The sequence below is a fragment of the Megalops cyprinoides genome, chromosome 12 (genome assembly GCF_013368585.1).
Source record: "Megalops cyprinoides isolate fMegCyp1 chromosome 12, fMegCyp1.pri, whole genome shotgun sequence".
Lineage (NCBI taxonomy): Eukaryota > Metazoa > Chordata > Actinopteri > Elopiformes > Megalopidae > Megalops > Megalops cyprinoides.
In genome coordinates, this window is record NC_050594.1 from 3,815,367 (window position 1) to 3,835,359 (window position 19,993).

The 19,993-nt window shown below is 46.5% G+C and overlaps 1 protein-coding gene across 1 annotated transcript; it reads left to right on the forward strand.

The window, feature by feature from the left end:
* Positions 1-882: 882 nt before the first annotated feature.
* On the forward strand, positions 883-19,629 carry ccdc180 (coiled-coil domain containing 180). Its single transcript, XM_036542165.1, has 36 exons — positions 883-942; positions 1,540-1,594; positions 1,759-1,868; positions 2,406-2,534; positions 3,021-3,131; positions 3,237-3,332; positions 3,663-3,826; positions 4,308-4,427; positions 4,919-4,998; positions 5,502-5,590; positions 5,723-5,842; positions 6,622-6,795; positions 7,153-7,268; positions 7,636-7,762; positions 7,922-7,964; positions 8,286-8,377; positions 8,461-8,651; positions 9,216-9,391; positions 9,872-10,052; positions 10,185-10,331; positions 10,821-10,965; positions 11,119-11,235; positions 11,618-11,716; positions 11,883-11,969; positions 12,262-12,449; positions 12,833-12,903; positions 13,304-13,418; positions 13,718-13,789; positions 14,190-14,259; positions 14,441-14,585; positions 15,093-15,253; positions 15,908-16,045; positions 16,900-17,011; positions 17,446-17,551; positions 18,916-19,042; positions 19,473-19,629. The coding sequence occupies exons 1-36, from the start codon at positions 883-885 to the stop codon at positions 19,608-19,610; spliced, it is 4,272 nt and encodes a 1,423-aa protein (XP_036398058.1). The 3' UTR covers positions 19,611-19,629.
* Positions 19,630-19,993: the final 364 nt, after the last annotated feature.

A 19,993-nucleotide genomic window follows, 5' to 3' on the forward strand; every position in this document is an offset into this window, starting at 1 on the left:
AGTTACGGGACCAATCCTTGCAGCCACAGCGCGTAAATCCGAGAGAGGAACACGCCCTTTTGTTTTATAACTTGCCAAATCCCTTGTTTAGCCCCCACGGTTTAACCTGAATACACCCAGAAACGTCGAAAGTTTCCGACACAATCCAGACACATTGATACCAGTTATACTGTATATAAAACCAGTTTAGAAGACTTTGTGTTACTAACTTTGCGTTAAATGTTCTGTACTGTCACTGATGAAACTTATGTCTCTGTCGCGTTCTAAATGGTCCATTACCGGAACTGTTTAATGCAGCTACTGTGAACGGTAACCGGAACTCTTTGGCTAGACCAGGAAGAAATGTGGTGCGTCTTGGTTCCCCTTGACATAAAATGTGTCTGTCCTCTGGCATCACTACATGTTGTCATGGCAACATGACGCTGTGATAGCAGTTGGGAAGGGCTTTTCCACAAAACTTGTCCTTGGACACTTGAAGGTAAATGGACAGAGAGAAAACATAAATGATCGTTTGTTTTGTTGAGCCGCGAATGTTTTGGTGCTTGCATTGCAAATGACACGTGCAATTTACGTATTAGCTAAGATCGGTAGGCATCTGGCATGTGGAAATATTGCTACAGTGCTACTGCTAGCTAGAAGGTTAGGCACCAAGCTAAAGTTATCGCATAAAGATCCGACTTCGGTTGGCAAACTAGCTTGCCTAGCTAAATGCCATACTTTTACGCCTAACAGCACTTCTTTTGGGCGTAATATCACAAAGGAGTTAGTTTACAGAATACATAATATTGACCTTTTATCTGTATCTAAGATAGCTACCTTCGCTTCCCCAGTGATTCAGTAAGCCACCTCCCCCAGCGAGCTGTGTGTTCGTCGCTGATAATGATGGCTGAAACTCGAATCATTCCCAGCGGAAAAGTTTACAGACAGATGTTTGATGCCCAGGTATGGTGTGTAGCTACCAATGTATAAACACTCAGCTCTGAAAGTAATTGATTAGTTTAAACACTTTCTAATATTACTATCTGTTAGCTACCTAGGTAATTGTAAATGACATCACCCATGACTAGCAGCGTGTGTGTATGTGTTTGTATCCATTAACTATAAGAAAAGCCAACAACAATAATAACATTTTTTTCAAACACTCTTATCCAGAACGACTTATACTGCCAAATGATGGCTGCTATGATTTCTGCCAGGTTCAGCTGTCCAGAACATTGCGTGACAGTCGGAGGAGACGTGTCGCGCATGAAGGGTCCCTGCACAGCGACGCCCCGGCGACCCGGGACGCGGACACCGTCCTCCCGTTGGGGAACAGGACCGGGGCCAGTCACCCTTTGGCAGACATGGCCGTTAGGTACAGATGGCACACACGATCTGTCCCAGTTCAGTGTTGGGATTCTTCTTCCTTTGCAGCTGTAATAATGTCACGCAACCGGGACGCAGCGCTTCATTCATGTGCGCGGGCCTGTGTGTGTGTGTGTGTGTGTGTGTGTGTGTCACCGCAGGGATCAGCTGTCCTCCGGCGCGAGGCCCGTTCAGGAGAGCGAGGAGCAGAGCGTGGAGGAGGAGGTCAGAGGACTGCCAGACACCATCAGTGCGTGAATTCCCTAAAAAAAATCCAAACTCTGCGTGTTCATTGTTGCATATGAAAAAGTGATTGCTTTTGCAAAGACTACGGGTTGTAAGTGTTTAATAGGTTTATGAAAAAAAGATTAGTAGAATTAGCTAAAAGTGAAAGTTTTTCAACTTTCTCCACAGTGGCAGAGAAGTTGGGCTCTGACATCATTGAGCGCATGATGGAGAAGAAAGAGAGGAGTCACACAGAGGCAGTGGCACAGCTGCACCAGGAGCTTGTCATGCTCAGTGCGGTATGCACATCATGGTGGGGTGCAGTGACACGCACACACTACAGTGGTGGTTCGTGGTTTACTGACAGGAGAGGTAGATGAGACAACCTAACATTAATTGACAGGCATCCCAAACCTGTTTTTGATTGTGTTGCTGAACTCAAAAATATGCCAGTTTAAAGACGGATTCATTGGCAGCTGATTAGAATCCATTTTCTGGAAAATTAATGGTGACTGTCTATGCATTATCTGTTATTTAATGTAGGGTCTCTACGGTCTCCTTCATGAATATTGATGAGAAAATTGACAGGTTTTTTTTGGCATTTTTGTAAATTAAACTTCTGAATGCCGATCCAATCAATTTATCAATGATTAATGGTTGATGGTTGAACATTCAAATCAATTATTTGGTTTCATCCCTAGTATGCATAAAATATAGGGAAATGGTACAAAACGTATTTCACTGTATGTACAAGCAACAGGGAAGTTGCAAACATTTAAAGTGATTCTTCTCTGAGCTGGTGAATATTCTTAGTTCATGTCCTTTTTTTCTGGCAGGAGTATGAGTCATTCCTGACAGAGAAGGGAGAAGACTTCCTGTCTAAACTGTCAACATCCTATGAGAACGCAGAGAGGCTACTGCAGAGATTGGACAATGTCTCCGATCTGGAGACGTTCACCCTTCAGGTGAGGGGTGCTCCTGTACCCTGCATCAGCTGGGATTCACCAAATATCTGCCTGAGCATTACCATCATCATAACAAAAAGCGTGAGGTTTTTAGTCACGGGTGGGGTGATGTGGATGTGCACTTAAGATACTCAAATTGAATTGCTTCAGAAAATACTGACCTGTGTGAGAGATGTGTGCTATGTTATTCATCAGCTGTGCATGCTAACCCTGGATGAGGCTGTCTGCTAGATACACCAAAAACCTGATGTAATCACCTGCATCAGCATCATTGAACATTACCATGGTAACACACGGCGTATATTTCATTCACTGATCTTGTTGAAGGGCGTGTTGCCGCACAGATTCTGCGCAGATTTTGCACAGCTTCTGCGCAGGTTCACTGATCTCTGCGATGCAGCGGGTTTAGTGAATGCGACGCGCTGTCCAGATGAACTGAAGATGAGTGTATCTGTGCTGAATGAAGCAGGGCCCGCTCTTCCACAGGGTCTGCATGAGCTGTGGGAATCAGTGAAGCAGGAGTCTGAGGAGAGGAGGAAGTGGATCCGGGAGCTGGACGAAACGCTGGCCCAGCGCGAGGCCGAGAGGACAGCCAGGGTGGGGGAGCAATGCAGAAACAAGAGCGTGAAGGTTTACTGGGTTCAGCTGATGAAGGGAAATCATGTGTGAAAGAATGTGTGAAATATTTCTTTGTTGTTGCAGATTGCAGCAATGCTGAAAAAATACACAGGAACACTGGAGAAAATTGCCTTCATCGCGATTGCAGACGTGCATAGGCTGATCCACAGTGAAGCCATGGTACGACTCTCCTTTGCTGGGGGGAAATCATTTGCACTGCTAGAGTGGTTAGAGATGCTTTGGCTGGTTAGCGAAACTGTAGCCACTGTAAGCCATACTGTGTATGAGCATCATCATGGCCAGTGAGGAGCAAGTTATTGTTTGGCTTTTCACCATTTTTGGTTGGGGTGTTATCAGGTATTACTTTATTTCATTATATGTAATGATAACAATGAGGATAAGAGATACATCAAAAACACACAATGAATGGGTATCTAGTAGCATGTGGACTCACATAGCCAAAGTTTGGTAGTGATCAACTGAGATCAGTGGTTTTTCTCTTCTCCTCAGATGATAAACCAGGCAATGCTGGCCAACCGCCGTGCCTTGGCCAGACTTTTCCTGAACTTGATGGAGAAGGACCTGCAGGGGGCGCTATCTCACAGGCATCACTGGGAGGACAAGCTGCAGGACTGGAAGGCCATCCGAGTCCATGCATCGGTCAACCGGTTCAAGTATGTCGGCCATGTTGGTTTTCCTCAGACTTCTCTGCAGGAGGCACAGACGATCCTTGAGAATTAACCCTAGACCTGGAAGAGATCTTTTAAATATTAAATCATTATCCTTTAATCTACCGTGAAAATGAATTCCACTTATTAAAATACCCCAGCTTATTTGGAGTTTGTTGTAATCGTAGTAGTAAGTCATTCAAGCGCACCGTGTTGAGATGCACCATGTTCTTTCAACTGCCAAATATTCGCGTTCTTTTCTGTTTTTAACATGCAGAAATTTGATATCATTGTGTGGAATGTACTGGGCAGCTTTCAGCTTCCGAAACATGTTAGTTGTGTATGCAGACTGTGTAGCACACAGTGAAAGATCCATGTTTATCCACTCTGTATATACATCATGTCTGGCAGCACTACTCAGAATCACACAGTGCCACAGGCTATGTGCTGCCTATTTAGCAGTCTGTGCTGTGAATTCTGCCTTCAGGGAGTTTATGAGCAGCCCCCCGATTCGGAGCCCCGAGGGGGTGCAGGCCACGCTGGACGCCATGAGGGCCGGGCAGGAGTCACTGAGTGAGAGGCGGAGCCAGGCACTGCGGTCACTCAGGTCAGAGTCCACATGCGACCGCAGAACGCACAAAAGAACATCTGTTATCAGGGTTAAATTTATATCACCCGCCTGCAAATAGGCATAGGGGCTAGAACGCTCAGGGAAAACCAAACCCGTTTTCGGTGCAGTCAGTGAAATGAAAGTTGTGAAATGGAGCTAATATGCAGTTGAAAAATTTGATGTACTTACTAAGAAGGGTCAGTTTACAGTCTTTCCGGTGCTCTGTATCTGTGTCCTTGTTTTGTGCTGCTCCTGTTATGTACATTGAATGTATCTTGCCATGATCATAATTCCCTCAGTAATTCTCTGAGAAGAGCATCTACCAAGTATGTAGGGAAACACTAAATTACACCATTCATAGATACACTGTGGAGCTCTAATCTGACCTCGTGTGCTTACTTTTGTTGCATTGCATGAATTTTATTATGAGTCACTGTATGCAACTGTAGATTGTGCAATTTGGGTTTTGGTGCTTTGCTTGCGCGTAGTTGCATCACCCCTCCGAAGTGCTCAAAGGCCCAGGCTGCTGAGTGGTACTCCACCCTCTGTGCTGTCAATGACCAGATAGGTGAGCCCATCACACCTGCTCTCCCCCTTCGCCCCTCTTTCTGATCCTAACCTGTACCCCTAGTCTGGGCCCATACCTCCTGTCTTTTCTGGTTACCCCTCTTTGTCAAGCTCATCAAGATCGTACAGATCATTGTTGGACATTATGTGTATGGATGTGTGATTCAAGGTAATATTTCTCTTGGGGATTTACTGATTGCTGTCTGGCACAGTATGAATACTGATATAAGTGAATGTTGCTCCTATGCAGTATTATTAGACTCAGTGTGTATGATGTGCTGTATGTATGTTGCTCTAAAATTTAAGGCATTATGAGTGTGCTGAACAAGTGTGGTTGTATGCTTACATATGGTCACTGTTTTTCAGTTTGATGATCATGTCACCGTGTTGTTGACTGGTATATGTACGTTTGTAATTTGTATTTCTCCTGTGAGTGGGGCCTCAATGTGGCCTCGTTTTCCTGCATTTGAGACGCAGACTGTGTGCTGCCTCTTGTTCCTCCAGATTCTCTGCATGTTGGCTCTATCACCAAACTGCGCCTGCACTATGAAGAAACCTGGCAGGAGTGTTTAGCGGAGGTCGAAAGGTTTAAGGTACGCAAGCGTAACGTTTCTCCTACGTGTTTCCTGTTGTCTCTGTTTTTTCTCCAGTTGTGAAATGCGTGCATTACAGGAACCACGATTGCCTTGTGACATTTGACTGTTTTGGTGTTTGATTGTGTGCAGGATGAAGTGGCTGCGTATGGGATTCCCGCTGACGAGATCCAGAACGTTGTCAGTAACGAGCTCCTGCCTCTGATTGGACAATGCCAGAGCCAATCAGATGAACAGCTAGAAGCCATGGATGTAAGATCTGGAGGGATAAAAATGTAGTTTGGATGTTTTTAGAAGTTGTATTTTTGAGTTGGCTCAGTTTTAAATTCAGTTTCCCACATTGAGACTTTTACAGTTGTCGCTGTTTTTAGTATTATTTATTTACATGGTAGATGCTCATATCCAGGGTGATTGTCAGATAATAATTGAATTCAAACAAAGAATGTAGTATGAAGCACTACATACAAGTAATAAATGGAAAACAAATTACATGAGAGGAATAACTGAGAGTCACTTCTTTTATCAAGCTTTACCTGTCATACCGTGGAGCGAAGCCAAACCAATCAATGATGAGTTTATATGTCATTTTCACTGCCCATTCACTGGTGCAATCTCAGTCCAAATATACTTTCAAGATCAGTTCAGGTTAGAGGAATCCAGGAAGAGCCTGAAGAGGAGCTAGGCCAGAGAGACCCTGCAGGTCTAAAAGAGGAGGAAAGGTCATTAGACAACCTAGGAGCCAGGTGACAGGGAGCAGACCCTCGCCATGGGGTGACAGGTCTTTGACTGGTACCTACAATTGGGGGAGTCAGTTGCAAGATAGATTCTTATCTAGTGTTCAAGTTATAACAATCTGCCCAGTCACCCTTGAATTTCAGCAGACTCATAAGAATTAGAAGGCAATGCGCCTTGCAAGGATTTATTTTTATGCAATTTACCTTGCAAATATTTTATAAAAGCTTATGTCTTGGTGTCACATGATGAAGCGTCACTGACATGACATTTGTCCCTGTCTCTGTGTGTCTGTGCAGAGGGCGTTTGAGGCTTTGGCCAGGCAGGCCGGTGCGCTCAGCAAAGCGCTGCTGAGGTTTGCCCGGGGGGCGGGGCACCTGTGGGAGGTGCACGGCGCGGGGCTGCAGAGGAGGGAACAGCAGCTGCAGGCCCAGCTGGAGGAGGTGCGCCACACCCACGAGCAGGAAAACCAGGCAAGCTCCGCCTCTCATAACCCACACAACAAGGCTAGCTCCGCCTCTGTCACGCCCCTAAACCTGACACAACTAGGGAAGCTCCACCCCTCTGCCATTCCCATTACATACACAACAAGGCAAGCTCTGCCTCTCTGTCATGACTGAAACCCACACAATCAGACAAGCTCCAAGCAATTGTCATGCCCATAACCCACACAGTTAGGCAAGGTCTGCACCTCTGCCATGCCCATGATAACAATCATGCCATCACCAGAACAACTAGGTGAGCTCTGTCCACACCTGGCTGGACAGTCCATAGAGACACAGCCCCAGGGCACCCCCAGGGTTGAGTTCCCTTTTCCTCTCTCTCCCCAGAGGAAAGAGGCGGAGTTGGACATCATGCTAGACAGACTGAGGCAGGAGAGCTCAGAGGAAGCCCTCCGAATCTCTCTGGACAAGACTCTCCGCTTCCTGGAGGAAATCAAGGCTGGGTAAACCTGCTAAAGCAACCTGAGATCAATGCAGCAGTTATTACAGCTAATCTATTTTCAGATCAAAAAATCAGGATTAGTTTTAAGTCTTCTTTCTGATTTGAATTCAGCATATTGCTCTTATTTATCTTTGTGGGTTGATAAGGTGAGGTGCAGGCACAAGTGTTTTTCCTGTTCAGTACCTCCAACATGCTACAGTTTTGCTACAAATTATATTCACAATGTTTAGTAAATGTCAAAAGTTTTATCACTTTTTTAAATCTGTGTGAGATTTGTAAAATTGCAGTGTTCTTGAGTTGTGTTTAGAGTTTTTTTACCTATATCAAATTACCTGAGCCAGGTGTACATATGTTCCAATCCCCCACAGGTATATTAACCTCCACAAAGATGAGGTGAATGTAGTGGAGGGTTACCCTGCCATGGTCCTGAAGGAGATACAGGCTTACAGCACGGCCGTCAGTCGCTTCTTCAAAGTCAAGGAGATATACAGTCAGGTACAGATTCTGGTGCTTTCCAAAATCAGTGTATTTCAAATTGTTTTGTCTGACTTCATCTGTCACTTGAGCAAAGTTAATTATGTGAAACAGTACGTCATTACATCTATATTTGTGTGTGTGTGTGTGTATGTTTGTGTGTCTGATTGTCTTCTACAGGATGCTCAAGAACTCCGCAGACTTTGCCCGTTCCTTAACTTTGGTGAGCCTTACTGAATTTGTTACACAAGCATTACCCAGAAAGCAATGTCCCATGTTTAAAAGAATCCCCCAGGGAAACGATGGCAAGAGGATTGTTTGGAACAGCAACGTGTGTGTCACCGGTCTTTCAGCTCCTCCTATGGCCGTTCTAGTTTTCCTCAGTGCATTTTGGCTGTGAAAAAAGTGCAGTATTTCTCCCTGGGTAACCTTCATATGTGTAAATTTTATCACTTAAATGTTTCCGAGCCCTGTCTCTTGGGTGAGTTTTTGCATGAGAAACTGAAGATATTGGGTGGCTGTGATGTGTTGTGATACATTGTAGATTCCAGCGGGAGGGTTAGAGAGAAGCAGAACCGACAGACTCGCAGAGCTGAAGACCTGTCAGACTTGTCTGCTGATCTGTTCCTCACCGAGGTAGGCGTGACTAAACCAGTGGGTGTAGTACAATACTGTGTGAGTACAGTTGATTCTAATCCCCTTTGCTTTATGTACTTCAGGGCAATGATGGCTCCCATCAAGAGACTTCCGATTCCCAGGAAAGTGAGACGTTCACGACCTCCGGGGGGAACGTGTACAGCGCGCTGAGTTTTGGGGAGCAGTGGGCAGAGGATGGGGAGCAGGGACCCGCCGTGTCAGTGGTGGAGCTGGTGGTGTTCCCGAAAAGTCTCCTGGCTGAACTTCAGAGAGAGTGAGTGCTTATGATCAGCACTGCTACTCCACTAAAGCAACCGAAACAGCATCACTAGCAGCAGCAGCTGGTGTGGTCGATGTCGTCTTTGTCACCTTCCTTTTGTTAAAATGTTGAATAAAATCCCAGTTCAGTCAGAGGCGTTTGTAATTCTGCACATTATTCATGTATCAGGGATAATTCTAAGGAAAACTATTTTAACATTTTCTATTCACAATATGTGACATTAGCCTTCAAGCAGCAGGTGATGGAAGTTGGAGAATATTTCAATTAGAGCATTATAGATGTCTCGTAAGTGTAGAAAGGGATGCAGCATGTGCAATTATTGCTGGTCAGTAATACTATTCTCTGTTCTTGAAAGAATATGCTCCTCTTCTTCATCTTCTTCTTCTTCTTGTTCTTCCTCTGTTTATCCAGAATGACTTAATTAGCTTACATGTTACACACAGTGCTATCTGTTTGCACAGCTGTATGTTTACGGAACTCCGGGAGGGAGTTTATTTGGACGGGCCGAGCACATGTCAGTTTTCAGACCATCGCTGTGTTTATTCTCCTGTCCTGCAGAGTGCGGGTGGCATTCTTCAGTCACTTAGAGGACTGGTATCAGACGGCACTGACCAACGGCACGGGCGTCGTGGAGGCCAAGAAGGAGGAGCTGAAATGTGGGCTGGATCTTCGGCTGCAGCTACAGCAGTCCCGTGCCAGGAGGATCGAGGTGGACGTTCACGATGTCCGCGCGGGTGAGTCAGCACACAGACCAAACCGTGTAGCGAAGGTTGGGTGTGTACCTGCACTACCCTGAAGACTTGTGTTATTGGACCAAAAATCCAGTCAGTTCGACCTCTTCCTGCTGCCAATCGTTTTGCCAAATCTCATCCAGCTCTATTTGTTCATCTTCAAGTCAGCCCATTCGTAGGCAGACAAACTAATGAGAAAAGTAACAGAACTAACAGGACAGAAGGGGGCAGCCTTCACAGGGGTTTAGACCTTGAGTGTAGACCAGTAAACTCTGTGTGATTAGGAAAAGCAAACTGTTCCAGTTCTAGCACAATGCAGTGGTCTGGTGGTCTAAATTCAAAGTTTGACACCCTTGCTAAGGTCATTTCACTTGGCCCACGAGGACGATCCTATGAGAACTGCTCCCCCTGGTGGCGGTGGAGGTAATGAACACTGCGCTGTGTGAGTGTGCATTTGAATGTGCGTTTGTGTGTCTCACCCAGGGGAGCTGGTGTTGCACCGCGACCGGGTGGACAGACACTGTGAGGGCGTCCAGCAGGCCCTGAATGAGCTTCGAACCCGAGTCCAGGACCTGCAGCTCCAGCAGCAGCGGCTGAGCGAGGAATTCCGCACCCACATACACAGCATGGAGGACGTCTTCACCTCGGCCAAAAAGTCTGACGTGTGAGTGCGTGAACGACAGGGTCATTGGGTGTCCCTCGTGTGGGACTTCAGTGTTCGCGGTGACACGGTTTGATTGAACGAGTGACGTGCAGTCGCTCTTAACCCCGCCCCCCCGCGTCTCTCTCTCCACAGGCTGGCCAATCTGTGCGGCTCACTGCAGTCCCACCTGGAGAAGCACATGGCCGTGGTCCAGAAATCACAGAGAGGCTTCAGGCAGGAGATGGAGTCCAGGCTGGGGGGCTTAAGGGAGGCCAACGCCCAGTTCATCAAGTCCCTCCTGTGCGCCCCCTCTTCCTCTCTCCCCCTTTTCCTTCCCTCCTCGTCTCTTCTCTTTATTTCTCTTTATGTTCTCTATTCATTTACCATTATGTCTGCATGAAATCAGCCAAGACTGCAGTGTTTCAGAGTGTCAAGCTAAGCGCTAATCGATATCTGTTGGTACCCAGATGGAAATGAAATATATTGTAACATACTGAGAAATAAGAATTGCGAGAATATATCGCAAGTGCAATTAAAATATATTAATGCAAATCAGAAATATATTGCAATGTACCAAAATAGCAATCGTTTATATACTGTATTTAGGATATATTGATTGAACTCAAAACTAATATCTCTAACACAGAATTTTTTTCATACTGTGACAGGGTGAAATTTTTAGATTTAGGTTTGCTGCCAGCCTTTCGCTCCTCTTTTCCTCCTCCATTGTCCCGATTCGTTCCCTCTGGAGCTCAGGGCCTCACTGAGCGCCTCTCTCTCTGCACTCAGGCTGTTTTCGGAAGGGGGAAACTTCACCCCCGAGGAGGTGGAGGCGTGTCAGAAGCGTCTGGAGAAGATGGCAAAGCGCATCGACTCCACAGATGAGGCCATCATGCTCGACATGGAAGGAACGGAGTCCAGGTGCCTGGAGCAGGTAAACAGCACCTGTCTGTGTGTAAGCAGCAAATCTCACAGATACATCCACTCTCCTACAGATTCACTGCACCCTGTGACATCTAATGTATGAGTATGCTCTGTAACTCCAGCAGTTTAGCACTTTTTCCCTCTGATTTTTTTTTTTCTTTAGGCAAAAGAAGTGATCAGCATGTTTGAGGACAGGTTCCAGTTTTTGACTGCGGATCTGAAGTTCCTGGAGAAGATTCAAAGAGTCCTAACCAACACACAGGTCCAAATTAAATCAGAGGTGTGCCAGGATTTTACCCTCAGTAGACCTCTGGGTCATACTGGACTGCTGTTGTCGTGCTGTTTATTTGTGAGACTGCCCACGTTGATGTGCCCTATAGAGTTGGACTAGGACTTGTGTTCCTTCACATTAGAACAGCATAAAAACCAGCCCTGATCATCTACTCCCTGCTGTTTCACTGAGTGTCATTTTTTTATCATCTGTCATGCTCCTGTCAGGTGTCAGATGGGGTGGGGGTGCGGGTTTAGACTTTTGATGGGTCGGGCCCCAGCCAAGGGGGAGGGTCAAAAGCTGAGATCATTAAAAATCACCTCATCATAAAGATGTATTGACTGAACGTTGGGTTCACATGTAATCTCATGTAGTTTTCTCTCCTCCACAGGCAGCAAAGAGTAACACACAGAAGAGGAATCTCGACAGCATTGTGGTGCAGCTGGAGAGCGTGACTGAGGGATTTGCAAAACCCAGTCCTGAGAAGAAGGTATCTTGATTTTAAATAAGATACACTAAATAGCCGATTATTTCATAATCGCGACTAAGATTGTGTTTGTCTGGATCACAACCAAATTACATCTGCAAATTCTGTTCCTGATCGCGTTTGCTTTTACTCCGTCCTCATAGCTGCGTAACTTTCTTTGCCGTCGCAGGGTGTGACACCAGATGACGTAAACGCTCTGACCCGGTCGCTAATGCAGGAGCTGAAGAAGAGGTGCCAGTACCTCAACTGCTCCTTGGTGAGTGTGCGGTAAGGGGCTGCTCTGCACGGAGAACTCTGTATAAGGATGCTAAACCTCACAGGCCTCGATATGACAGCCTATCCTCTGCGTTCATAATATTTACATAAGGTTCGCAGCTGGTTAGGTTCACATAGCGGTGGATGAGACCTAGCTTTTGCCTGATAATCATCTTGAACCTGTTGCTGACTGTTTTGTATGAGTAACAAGCTTGGCGATTTAAACAAGGTTGGCTTGTGTGAATAAGTGAAATGTGAAGGCTATGGGGATGCCCCCCCTCTCTGGCACACAGGTCCCCTCTGTGGCTGTAGCGGGGCCGGACTCCCCCCTCCAGGGGGCTTTCGCGGTGGCGGCACGCCCCAAATCCCGCCGGCAGGACAAGCCCGGTAGCCCCGCCTCTGACAGCCTCCTGCAGCCCAGCCGCATGGGCGTGCCCTTCAGCGAGGACACCGCCGTGAGCGTGGTGCAGGGGCTGCTCAGGTACGGGTTTACATGGGCTTTAAAAAGTAAATCAAAAATATAAAGAATATTTTAAAAATACAATAGGTAAGTAAAAAGGTATATGGGTTAATGGATGGATAGACACAAACCACCAACAACAAGACACTTCATGCAGAGACTAAATTGCCATTTTTACACATTTATTTCATTGATATATTTATATACAGGCTTATACACTACCCTGTGTGGCAGGGCAACACCTGATTCAGCTGACCAGCAGCAGCGATTGCCAGTTCTCTGTGATCATACTCAAAGAGGCCTTTATTTATTATCTATAATCTATAAAGAACAATCTGTAATCCTCCAGCCATCATTTCATTTCAGTTCAGGATTTTTAATCTCCTTACCTGTACTTGCTTCAGAATCAGCAAGCCTAAATCCAGTCAGGAGGTCCAGGTGGAGTCACCTGATCGACGGCCAGCACCTGTAACAGGTAAGGGTCAGATTCCGATCCGGGCCATTGATCATCCTTCATGACAGTCACAGAATGAGGGGTTAATTTTGGGGTCAATTATAAATCCAAGTAACCAGAATTAATGTAATAAACATGTTTACAGCTGTAGCCACACAACGGCAGGAAGACACAGAGCAGAAGTGTGTTTCCCCTGCAGAGCAGAAGGCTTTCCCCCACACAGTCCCCCTCATTCTCGCGGTGCTCTGTGCTGGTTCAGGCAGCCTGCCCCACACAGTCCTCCTCATTCTCACGGTGCTCTGTGCTGGTTCAGGCAGCCTGCCCCACACAGTCCCCCTCATTCTCGCGGTGCTGTGTGCTGGTTCAGGCAGCCTGCAGGAGCGGAGCTCTCACTCGCAGGCCTCTGTGTTTCATTTCCCAGCCAGGCTGACCCCCGCAGGGACACCAGGGCGGCGAGAGCGAGCAGGGGGAACTCCCAGCACCCCGGCACTCCACAGACAGCGCAGGAGGTCTGCCGAGTCCGTCAGCTCCCAGAGGTCAGGGGTCGTCGCTGGGATGGGGGCACATACACACACACTCTCACATAGAGGAGCGGTGTTGGACATTTCATATATGCTCCAATTAATAAAGCAGTGAGCCTTTTAGAAAATACCTGAGCGATAAAATAATATGGTGGAGATCATGAACACTTTAAAGTGTTTCTGACACCAAAAAATGATTTAGAATGTTAGATATGTTTTGACTTATAATAGGTGATTCATCTGATTTATAAATACGTGGTTAATCTTATTCATAAATATATGATCAATCTGATTTATGGTGTGGTGTGTTGCAGCATGCACAGACTGTCCAGGCCGTCTCGCTCTGATAAGAGGTTCCAGGTGTTCGGGGCCGATCCTGAGGCACAGTGCGGGTGAGCTCTTCAGGTGTCGGTGTCAGTATGATTACGCATTTTAAAACAGCTTTCTGAGAAATGCGGAGGGTGGAGTTCTGATGAGATAATAAAAAGTAATAAAATTTAAAACAGTGACAAAGATCAATATGAACAGTGTAATAAAAGTCCAAACATGATATCCAATGATATGAAGCACACTGAGATTAAGAAGGAGGGATCAACAGTATGAAATAGAGGAGAGTGTGATGAGACTGTGATGGTCGGTTGACTCCTGGTTTCCTGATTCTCTGGGGGGGTTAGTTCCACACATTCCACGCCAGCATTCCAGGTTCAGTTTGTCAGTCAGTCAGATTCATATTTTCATGTCTTCATTGCATTTCATACAAATTCTGAAATATGCTGTTTCTTTCAGCACGACTTTCAATGGTGCCATCAACAGCATTCTATGGAAGGCCAACGATCTTCTGCTCTCATTGGCTGAGGTAGCAGCAGTTAATTTTTTTGTCATTCGCACTGCAATGTATGAATGGACTCAATGAAAATAGTTTGCTTAGGAGGCATTTCATAATGTATGTCAAAGAATGTGGAAAACTGCGATTATAGTCTTATCATTATGACCAGATTTGTTATTGACTGCACAGTTTTGTCGTGGGTGTCGACCAGGAGTTCTACAAGAAGAAGGAGCGTCGGCCAATCGCGCGGCCGCAGCACCTGCAGGAGACGTTTGAACAGTGTGCGGAGGAGCTGAACAAGAGACTGCTGCTGTACCAAAAGCAAGCGCAGGAGTACCACAACGGCAGCCTGCAAGGTCAGCCGGGCCCTGTGCTGTCTGAGCCTGCCCGGGCCCAGCCTAGCGCAGCACTGCCAGCACACAGCTGGGAAAACACTCAGGCTTAAGGTTTATGTTGTTATGATTACGATTATTATTCTCGCTAGCATCATTAATATTTCTTTATCTGGCAGATATCCCTCTATTCAGTTCAATTCATTTTTATTTGTATAGCGCTTTTTACAACACAAGTTGTCACAAAGCAGCTTTACATCCCTCTAGAGGCCACTAGATCAGCAACTGTGTGTGTGTGTGCACGCTTTTGGTCATGTGACTGAGAGCTCAGTATACATGCATATGGGTAAATAATGCCTGTATATTTTTAAAAATGTATCTGTTCCATTAGTGTTATCAGTATTTCACTGTATTGCATCATGCGTGGCAGTAGGTACCTGTGTTTGTGAGCTCTGACACCCTCGGAGGTGACGGGGTAACGCAGAGAGCCAGCAGCTCACCCCTCTCCCCCCTGCCCCCTCCCTGTGACAGACTTCAGGCAGCAGCTGATCCGCACTGAGGAACGCCTGTCCCAGGTGCCCACGCTGCTGCTCTCTCACCTGGGCGAGAGACACCTGGAACGTCTGAGCCAGGACACCGGCCAGATCCGCCAGAACATGGAGCGCGTCCAGCAGGAGAGCGAGGACAGGAAGGTACAGACGTCACCTGTCACCTGTCACCTGGCAGCTGTCATCTGTCACCTGTCACCTGTCACCTGTCACCTGACTGGTCTTGGACACTCCGGCATGGGCTCAGTCCATCAGGAGGGCAGCCAGAGCGAATGTTCCAGAGTCCAGTAACACTTACCAGAAAAGCAGGATTACACCTAGTTTAGCTGCTTAGTATAATTCACTTGTAGAAGGTTCAGAGTGCAGTATAATATCCGTTTCTGCTTTATTTACCAGTAGAAGGTGCACAGTACAGAGTGCAGTACTACACCTGTTTTTGTGTAATTTACCTGCAGAATAAGCAAAGTCCAATATCATACCTGTTTCTGTGTAATTTACCTGCAGAATAAGCACAGTGCAATATTAACCCTGTTTCTGTGTAATTTACCTGCAGAATAAGCAAAGTCCAATATCATACCTGTTTCTGTGTAATTTACCTGCAGAATAAGCACAGTGCAATATTAACCCTGTTTCTGTGTAATTTACCTGCAGAATACGCACAGTACAATATTAACCCTGTTTCTGTGTAATTTACCTGCAGAATAAGCACAGTACAATATTAACCCTGTTTCTGTGCAATTTACCTGCAGAATACGCACAGTACAATATCATGCCTGTTTTTGTGTAATTTACCTGCAGAATAAGCACAGTGGGCAGTTGCGTGTGCGGCTTGGTCACCCTGCCTATGAGGAGGAGCTGGAGAGCTTGCGTGTGGCTGAAGAGAGCAGACAGAGGGAGCTCACCACTGCCATCCAGAGGACCAAGCTTGAACTGCAGGTCAGGCCCAATACAAGCTGAATGGTGTAGTATAGCTACTCTCTTCTGTCTGTTTTAGTTGGAGTGTGCTAAAAAGCTGGGCTTGAGAAGTAAAAATAACTTAAAAATAACCAGATTAACACAAATTTACCAGCCAGACTCAGTCATGAAATGACTCTTTCGAATGTATTTATCGAATGTGTTTGTCTGATCTCATCGCTCTGTCTCTGGACAGAGCGATTCTATAGATACTATTACTAATTACTGTATAACAGATGCCTTTATCCAGGGTGATGCATGTAATTTATTTTTAACAGTTTATTGATTTGACACAGCTGGATACTGGAGGTTTTCAGCTTAAATACCTTGCCTAAAGTTTCAACAGCAGTGTCCCGCCTGAGAAATGAACTTGTGACCTTATTGTTGCAAAACATCATGACCATCCCGGTCCTGTATATACTAGCTTACCTCTTTATTCTTCATAATGAAAAGTAAATGAAAATTTGTTCTTAAAGCCCAGCTTTGGTTGCATTGGGGACCGAGGGAAACTCTGCACATTTCCCTCATGGCAGGGTGCTTTCTGTGGCTTTTCCCCCATTATGTGAAACTCTCATTAAAGGGAAAATGACCTTAGCAGATACCTTCTAAGGACTACAGAAAAAGGTCTACATCTGTTTCAGTGTATTGTGTTTTGTTTTCAACTGTGCATTCCTCTTCACTAACAATCATGTAGTTCAAAGGGGCTGTGTGAATGCATTTACAGAAAGATGGATGGATGGGTGAATGAGATCGATAGATAGATAGATTGATTGACACGCCAGCTTCCTTACCCACAATGCCGTGCAGTTCTGATAGCAGTGTCTGTCCCCTCCCAGGCTTGTGTGAGGTCACATGGGGAGGAGTTTGTCGCTGCGCTCGCCTCATTGACAGAGAACATGCTCTTCCAGATGGACAACCTGCTCACCATCGACGAGGTGCAGGCAGGCCGTGAGTACCCATCAGCCCCAGGCTTACTGTGCACCTCTGCCTCAAACCTGAGCTAGAATCACTGATGCTACTGATGGCATAAAATAGCATAGTGCATGATATACCTCACAATTGCATGGTGTAGGATAGATTAGGATATATTAGCGCAGAATGGCACCATATACATACACTGTAGTACTGTCTACAGTATTGTGTATAGTGTAATACAGTACAGAACAATACAGTACAGATCAGTTTAAATTTGGATAGTGTGGATACACAGATATGGCGTGTTAATAAAAACAATGGAGCCGTGTCTAATTTGCTGCCTTGCAAAGCTTACAGCAGCACATTGTGCTGAAACGTCTGGGAGATGAGCCTTCCGGTTCTCTGAGCAGAGTGAAAAAGGGGCAGGTTTAATTCAGTCAGACGTTTTGTTACTCTCTGGCCCACAGAAGCCGAAGCAAAGCAGGAGACTCTCACCACGCTGATCCGGCAGAAAGGGGCTGGAGCTTCACTGGGGGAGAAACAGAGCGGCCCTCAGATACAGAGAAGCAGCAGGTAAACTCACCTGATCACTCACTGAGCCCTCAGATACAGAGAAGCAGCAGGTAAACTCACCTGATCACTCACTGAGCCCTCAGATACAGAGAAACAGCAGGTAAACTCACCTGATCACTCACAGAGCAGCCCTCAGATACAGAGAAGCAGCAGGTAAACTCACCTGATCGCTCACTGAGCCCTCAGATACAGAGAAACAGCAGGTAAACTCACCTGATCGCTCACTGAGCCCTCAGATACAGAGAAGCAGCAGGTAAACTCACCTGATCACTCACAGAGCAGCCCTCAGATACAGAGAAGCAGCAGGTAAACTCACCTGATCGCTCACTGAGCCCTCAGATACAGAGAAGCAGCAGGTAAACTCACCTGATCGCTCACTGAGCCCTCAGATACAGAGAAGCAGCAGGTAAACTCAGCTGATCGCTCACTGAGCCCTCAGATACAGAGGAGCAGCAGGTAAACTCACCTGATCACTCACTGAGCCCTCAGATACAGAGAAACAGCAGGTTAACTCACCTGATCACTCACTGAGCCCTCAGATACAGAGAAGCAGCAGGTAAACTCACCTGATCACTCACTGAGCCCTCAGATACAGAGAAGCAGCAGGTAAACTCACCTGATCACTCACTGAGCCCTCAGATACAGAGAAGCAGCAGGTAAACTCACCTGATCACTCACTGAGCCCTCAGATACAGAGAAGCAGCAGGTAAACTCACCTGATCACTCACTGAGCCCTCAGATACAGAGAAGCAGCAGGTAAACTCACCTGATCACTCACAGAGCAGCCCTCAGATACAGAGAAGCAGCAGGTAAACTCACCTGATCACTCACTGAGCCCTCAGATACAGAGAAGCAGCAGGTAAACTCACCTGATCACTCACAGAGCCCTCAGATACAGAGAAGCAGCAGGTAAACTCACCTGATCACTCACTGAGCCCTCAGATACAGAGAAGCAGCAGGTAAACTCACCTGATCACTCACTGAGCCCTCAGATACAGAGAAGCAGCAGGTAAACTCACCTGATCACTCACTGAGCCCTCAGATACAGAGAAGCAGCAGGTAAACTCACCTGATCATGAATATGCAAACATGCTGTGCTGTGGGGGCCACAGCAACTTTTGAAATAAAAATATACAAATACTCCTACAATTCAGTATTTGTCAGTCTGTCAACCTAAATTGTCAGTCTCAATTTCTCCAACAAGTGTTGACTCCCTTCACTGTCTTTTGTGTCTCTCTTTTGTGTACCAGGTCAGATTATGGTGTACGTTTTATTATGGTGTCTGCATATGTTTGTATACGGTGAAGGATATATTAGTCTGCTGTACTGCAAGCAGGCTCTTCCTGTTTTCCTGCACCTGACAGGACCTGGCCAGGGGTTCGTTACTTTGAGACTCAGGAGCAGCCACACAGGGAAACCGCGTCCATCACCACGGCCAAAACCACCCAGGGTCACCTGATTGCGGTGGAGATGCGGGACACCATGTACCAGGTAATGCCGCGAGAAGTCCCAAACACAAAGCACCCACCATCTGAGCAGGGGTTTCAACTAGGAGTCAAGACTACTCACACCACTGAACTCTATCACAGCTGGAATGGCTTCTCCCAGACTGCGAGACCCACAGCAGCCTATCTAGTTATGATACATGGTACAGGTAAACACTCAATGTTTCAGCCCCTGCTACCGTAGCGTTCTGTGTGTTGAACATGGTTGTACTTTAAATAAAGGCACTTCCACAAAGACATTACTTATTTGGGAAACTGCAGTGGCAAGAGCCGTTTTCAGAGGCAGGTCTGAAGCGTGTCTTTTCAGAAGCTGATCGTGAAAGTAATGGATTAGTGGGCTGCAGGTCCCAGGCAGAGCTCACTGTCCGCGTTCACCGCCTCCCTGTGTCTGTGTGTGTGTGTCCTCCTGAGAGCAGCGCTACAGGCAGCGGTACGAGGAGGAGCTGTCCCGGGCGGAGGAGGACAGTGTGGCCCAGGAAAAGCTTGCCGCCCGCTGGGAACAGCACTGGAGAGACTCCATGCAGACCCTCACTCAGCTGTACTCTGAGGAGTGACCCCGCGACCCTCAGGGCCCTTCACCCCACCGCAGACGTCTCCCTCTGTGGCACCAATATCCAAAGACTCTCTATAGTGGGCGAGAGCTCAGTAACAGCAGCTGAGACAGCGGATCGCTGTCCACACACCCTTTCTCAAAAATCTACAACCTGAGAAAGGCTGAATTATACACATTATATAACCTGAGAAAGGTTCCTCTTATTTATTGGTGGATGTAGTTTTGCAATAACAGCGCATTGATGACATGTGTGAAAATAATGAGCTGGGATGAAATACAACCTTTGACTAATGAGACAAACTGATAGTCACCCTGTTCATCTGAATAAACGACCATGAACTATTAACATCTGGCAGTGACACCACCCGGTGGGATACAACAAAA

What these genes read in the sequence shown, in the direction of transcription:
- ccdc180 (XM_036542165.1), top strand. Translation starts at nt 883, where the DNA reads ATGGCTGAAACTCGAATCATTCCCAGCGGAAAAGTTTACAGACAGATG. An exon ending in CTGATCTGTTCCTCACCGAG is followed by an intron (nt 8,378 to 8,460) that starts GTAGGCGTGACT and finishes TATGTACTTCAG; the next exon opens with GGCAATGATGGCTCCCATCA. An exon ending in TTCTGCTCTCATTGGCTGAG is followed by an intron (nt 14,260 to 14,440) that starts GTAGCAGCAGTT and finishes GGTGTCGACCAG; the next exon opens with GAGTTCTACAAGAAGAAGGA.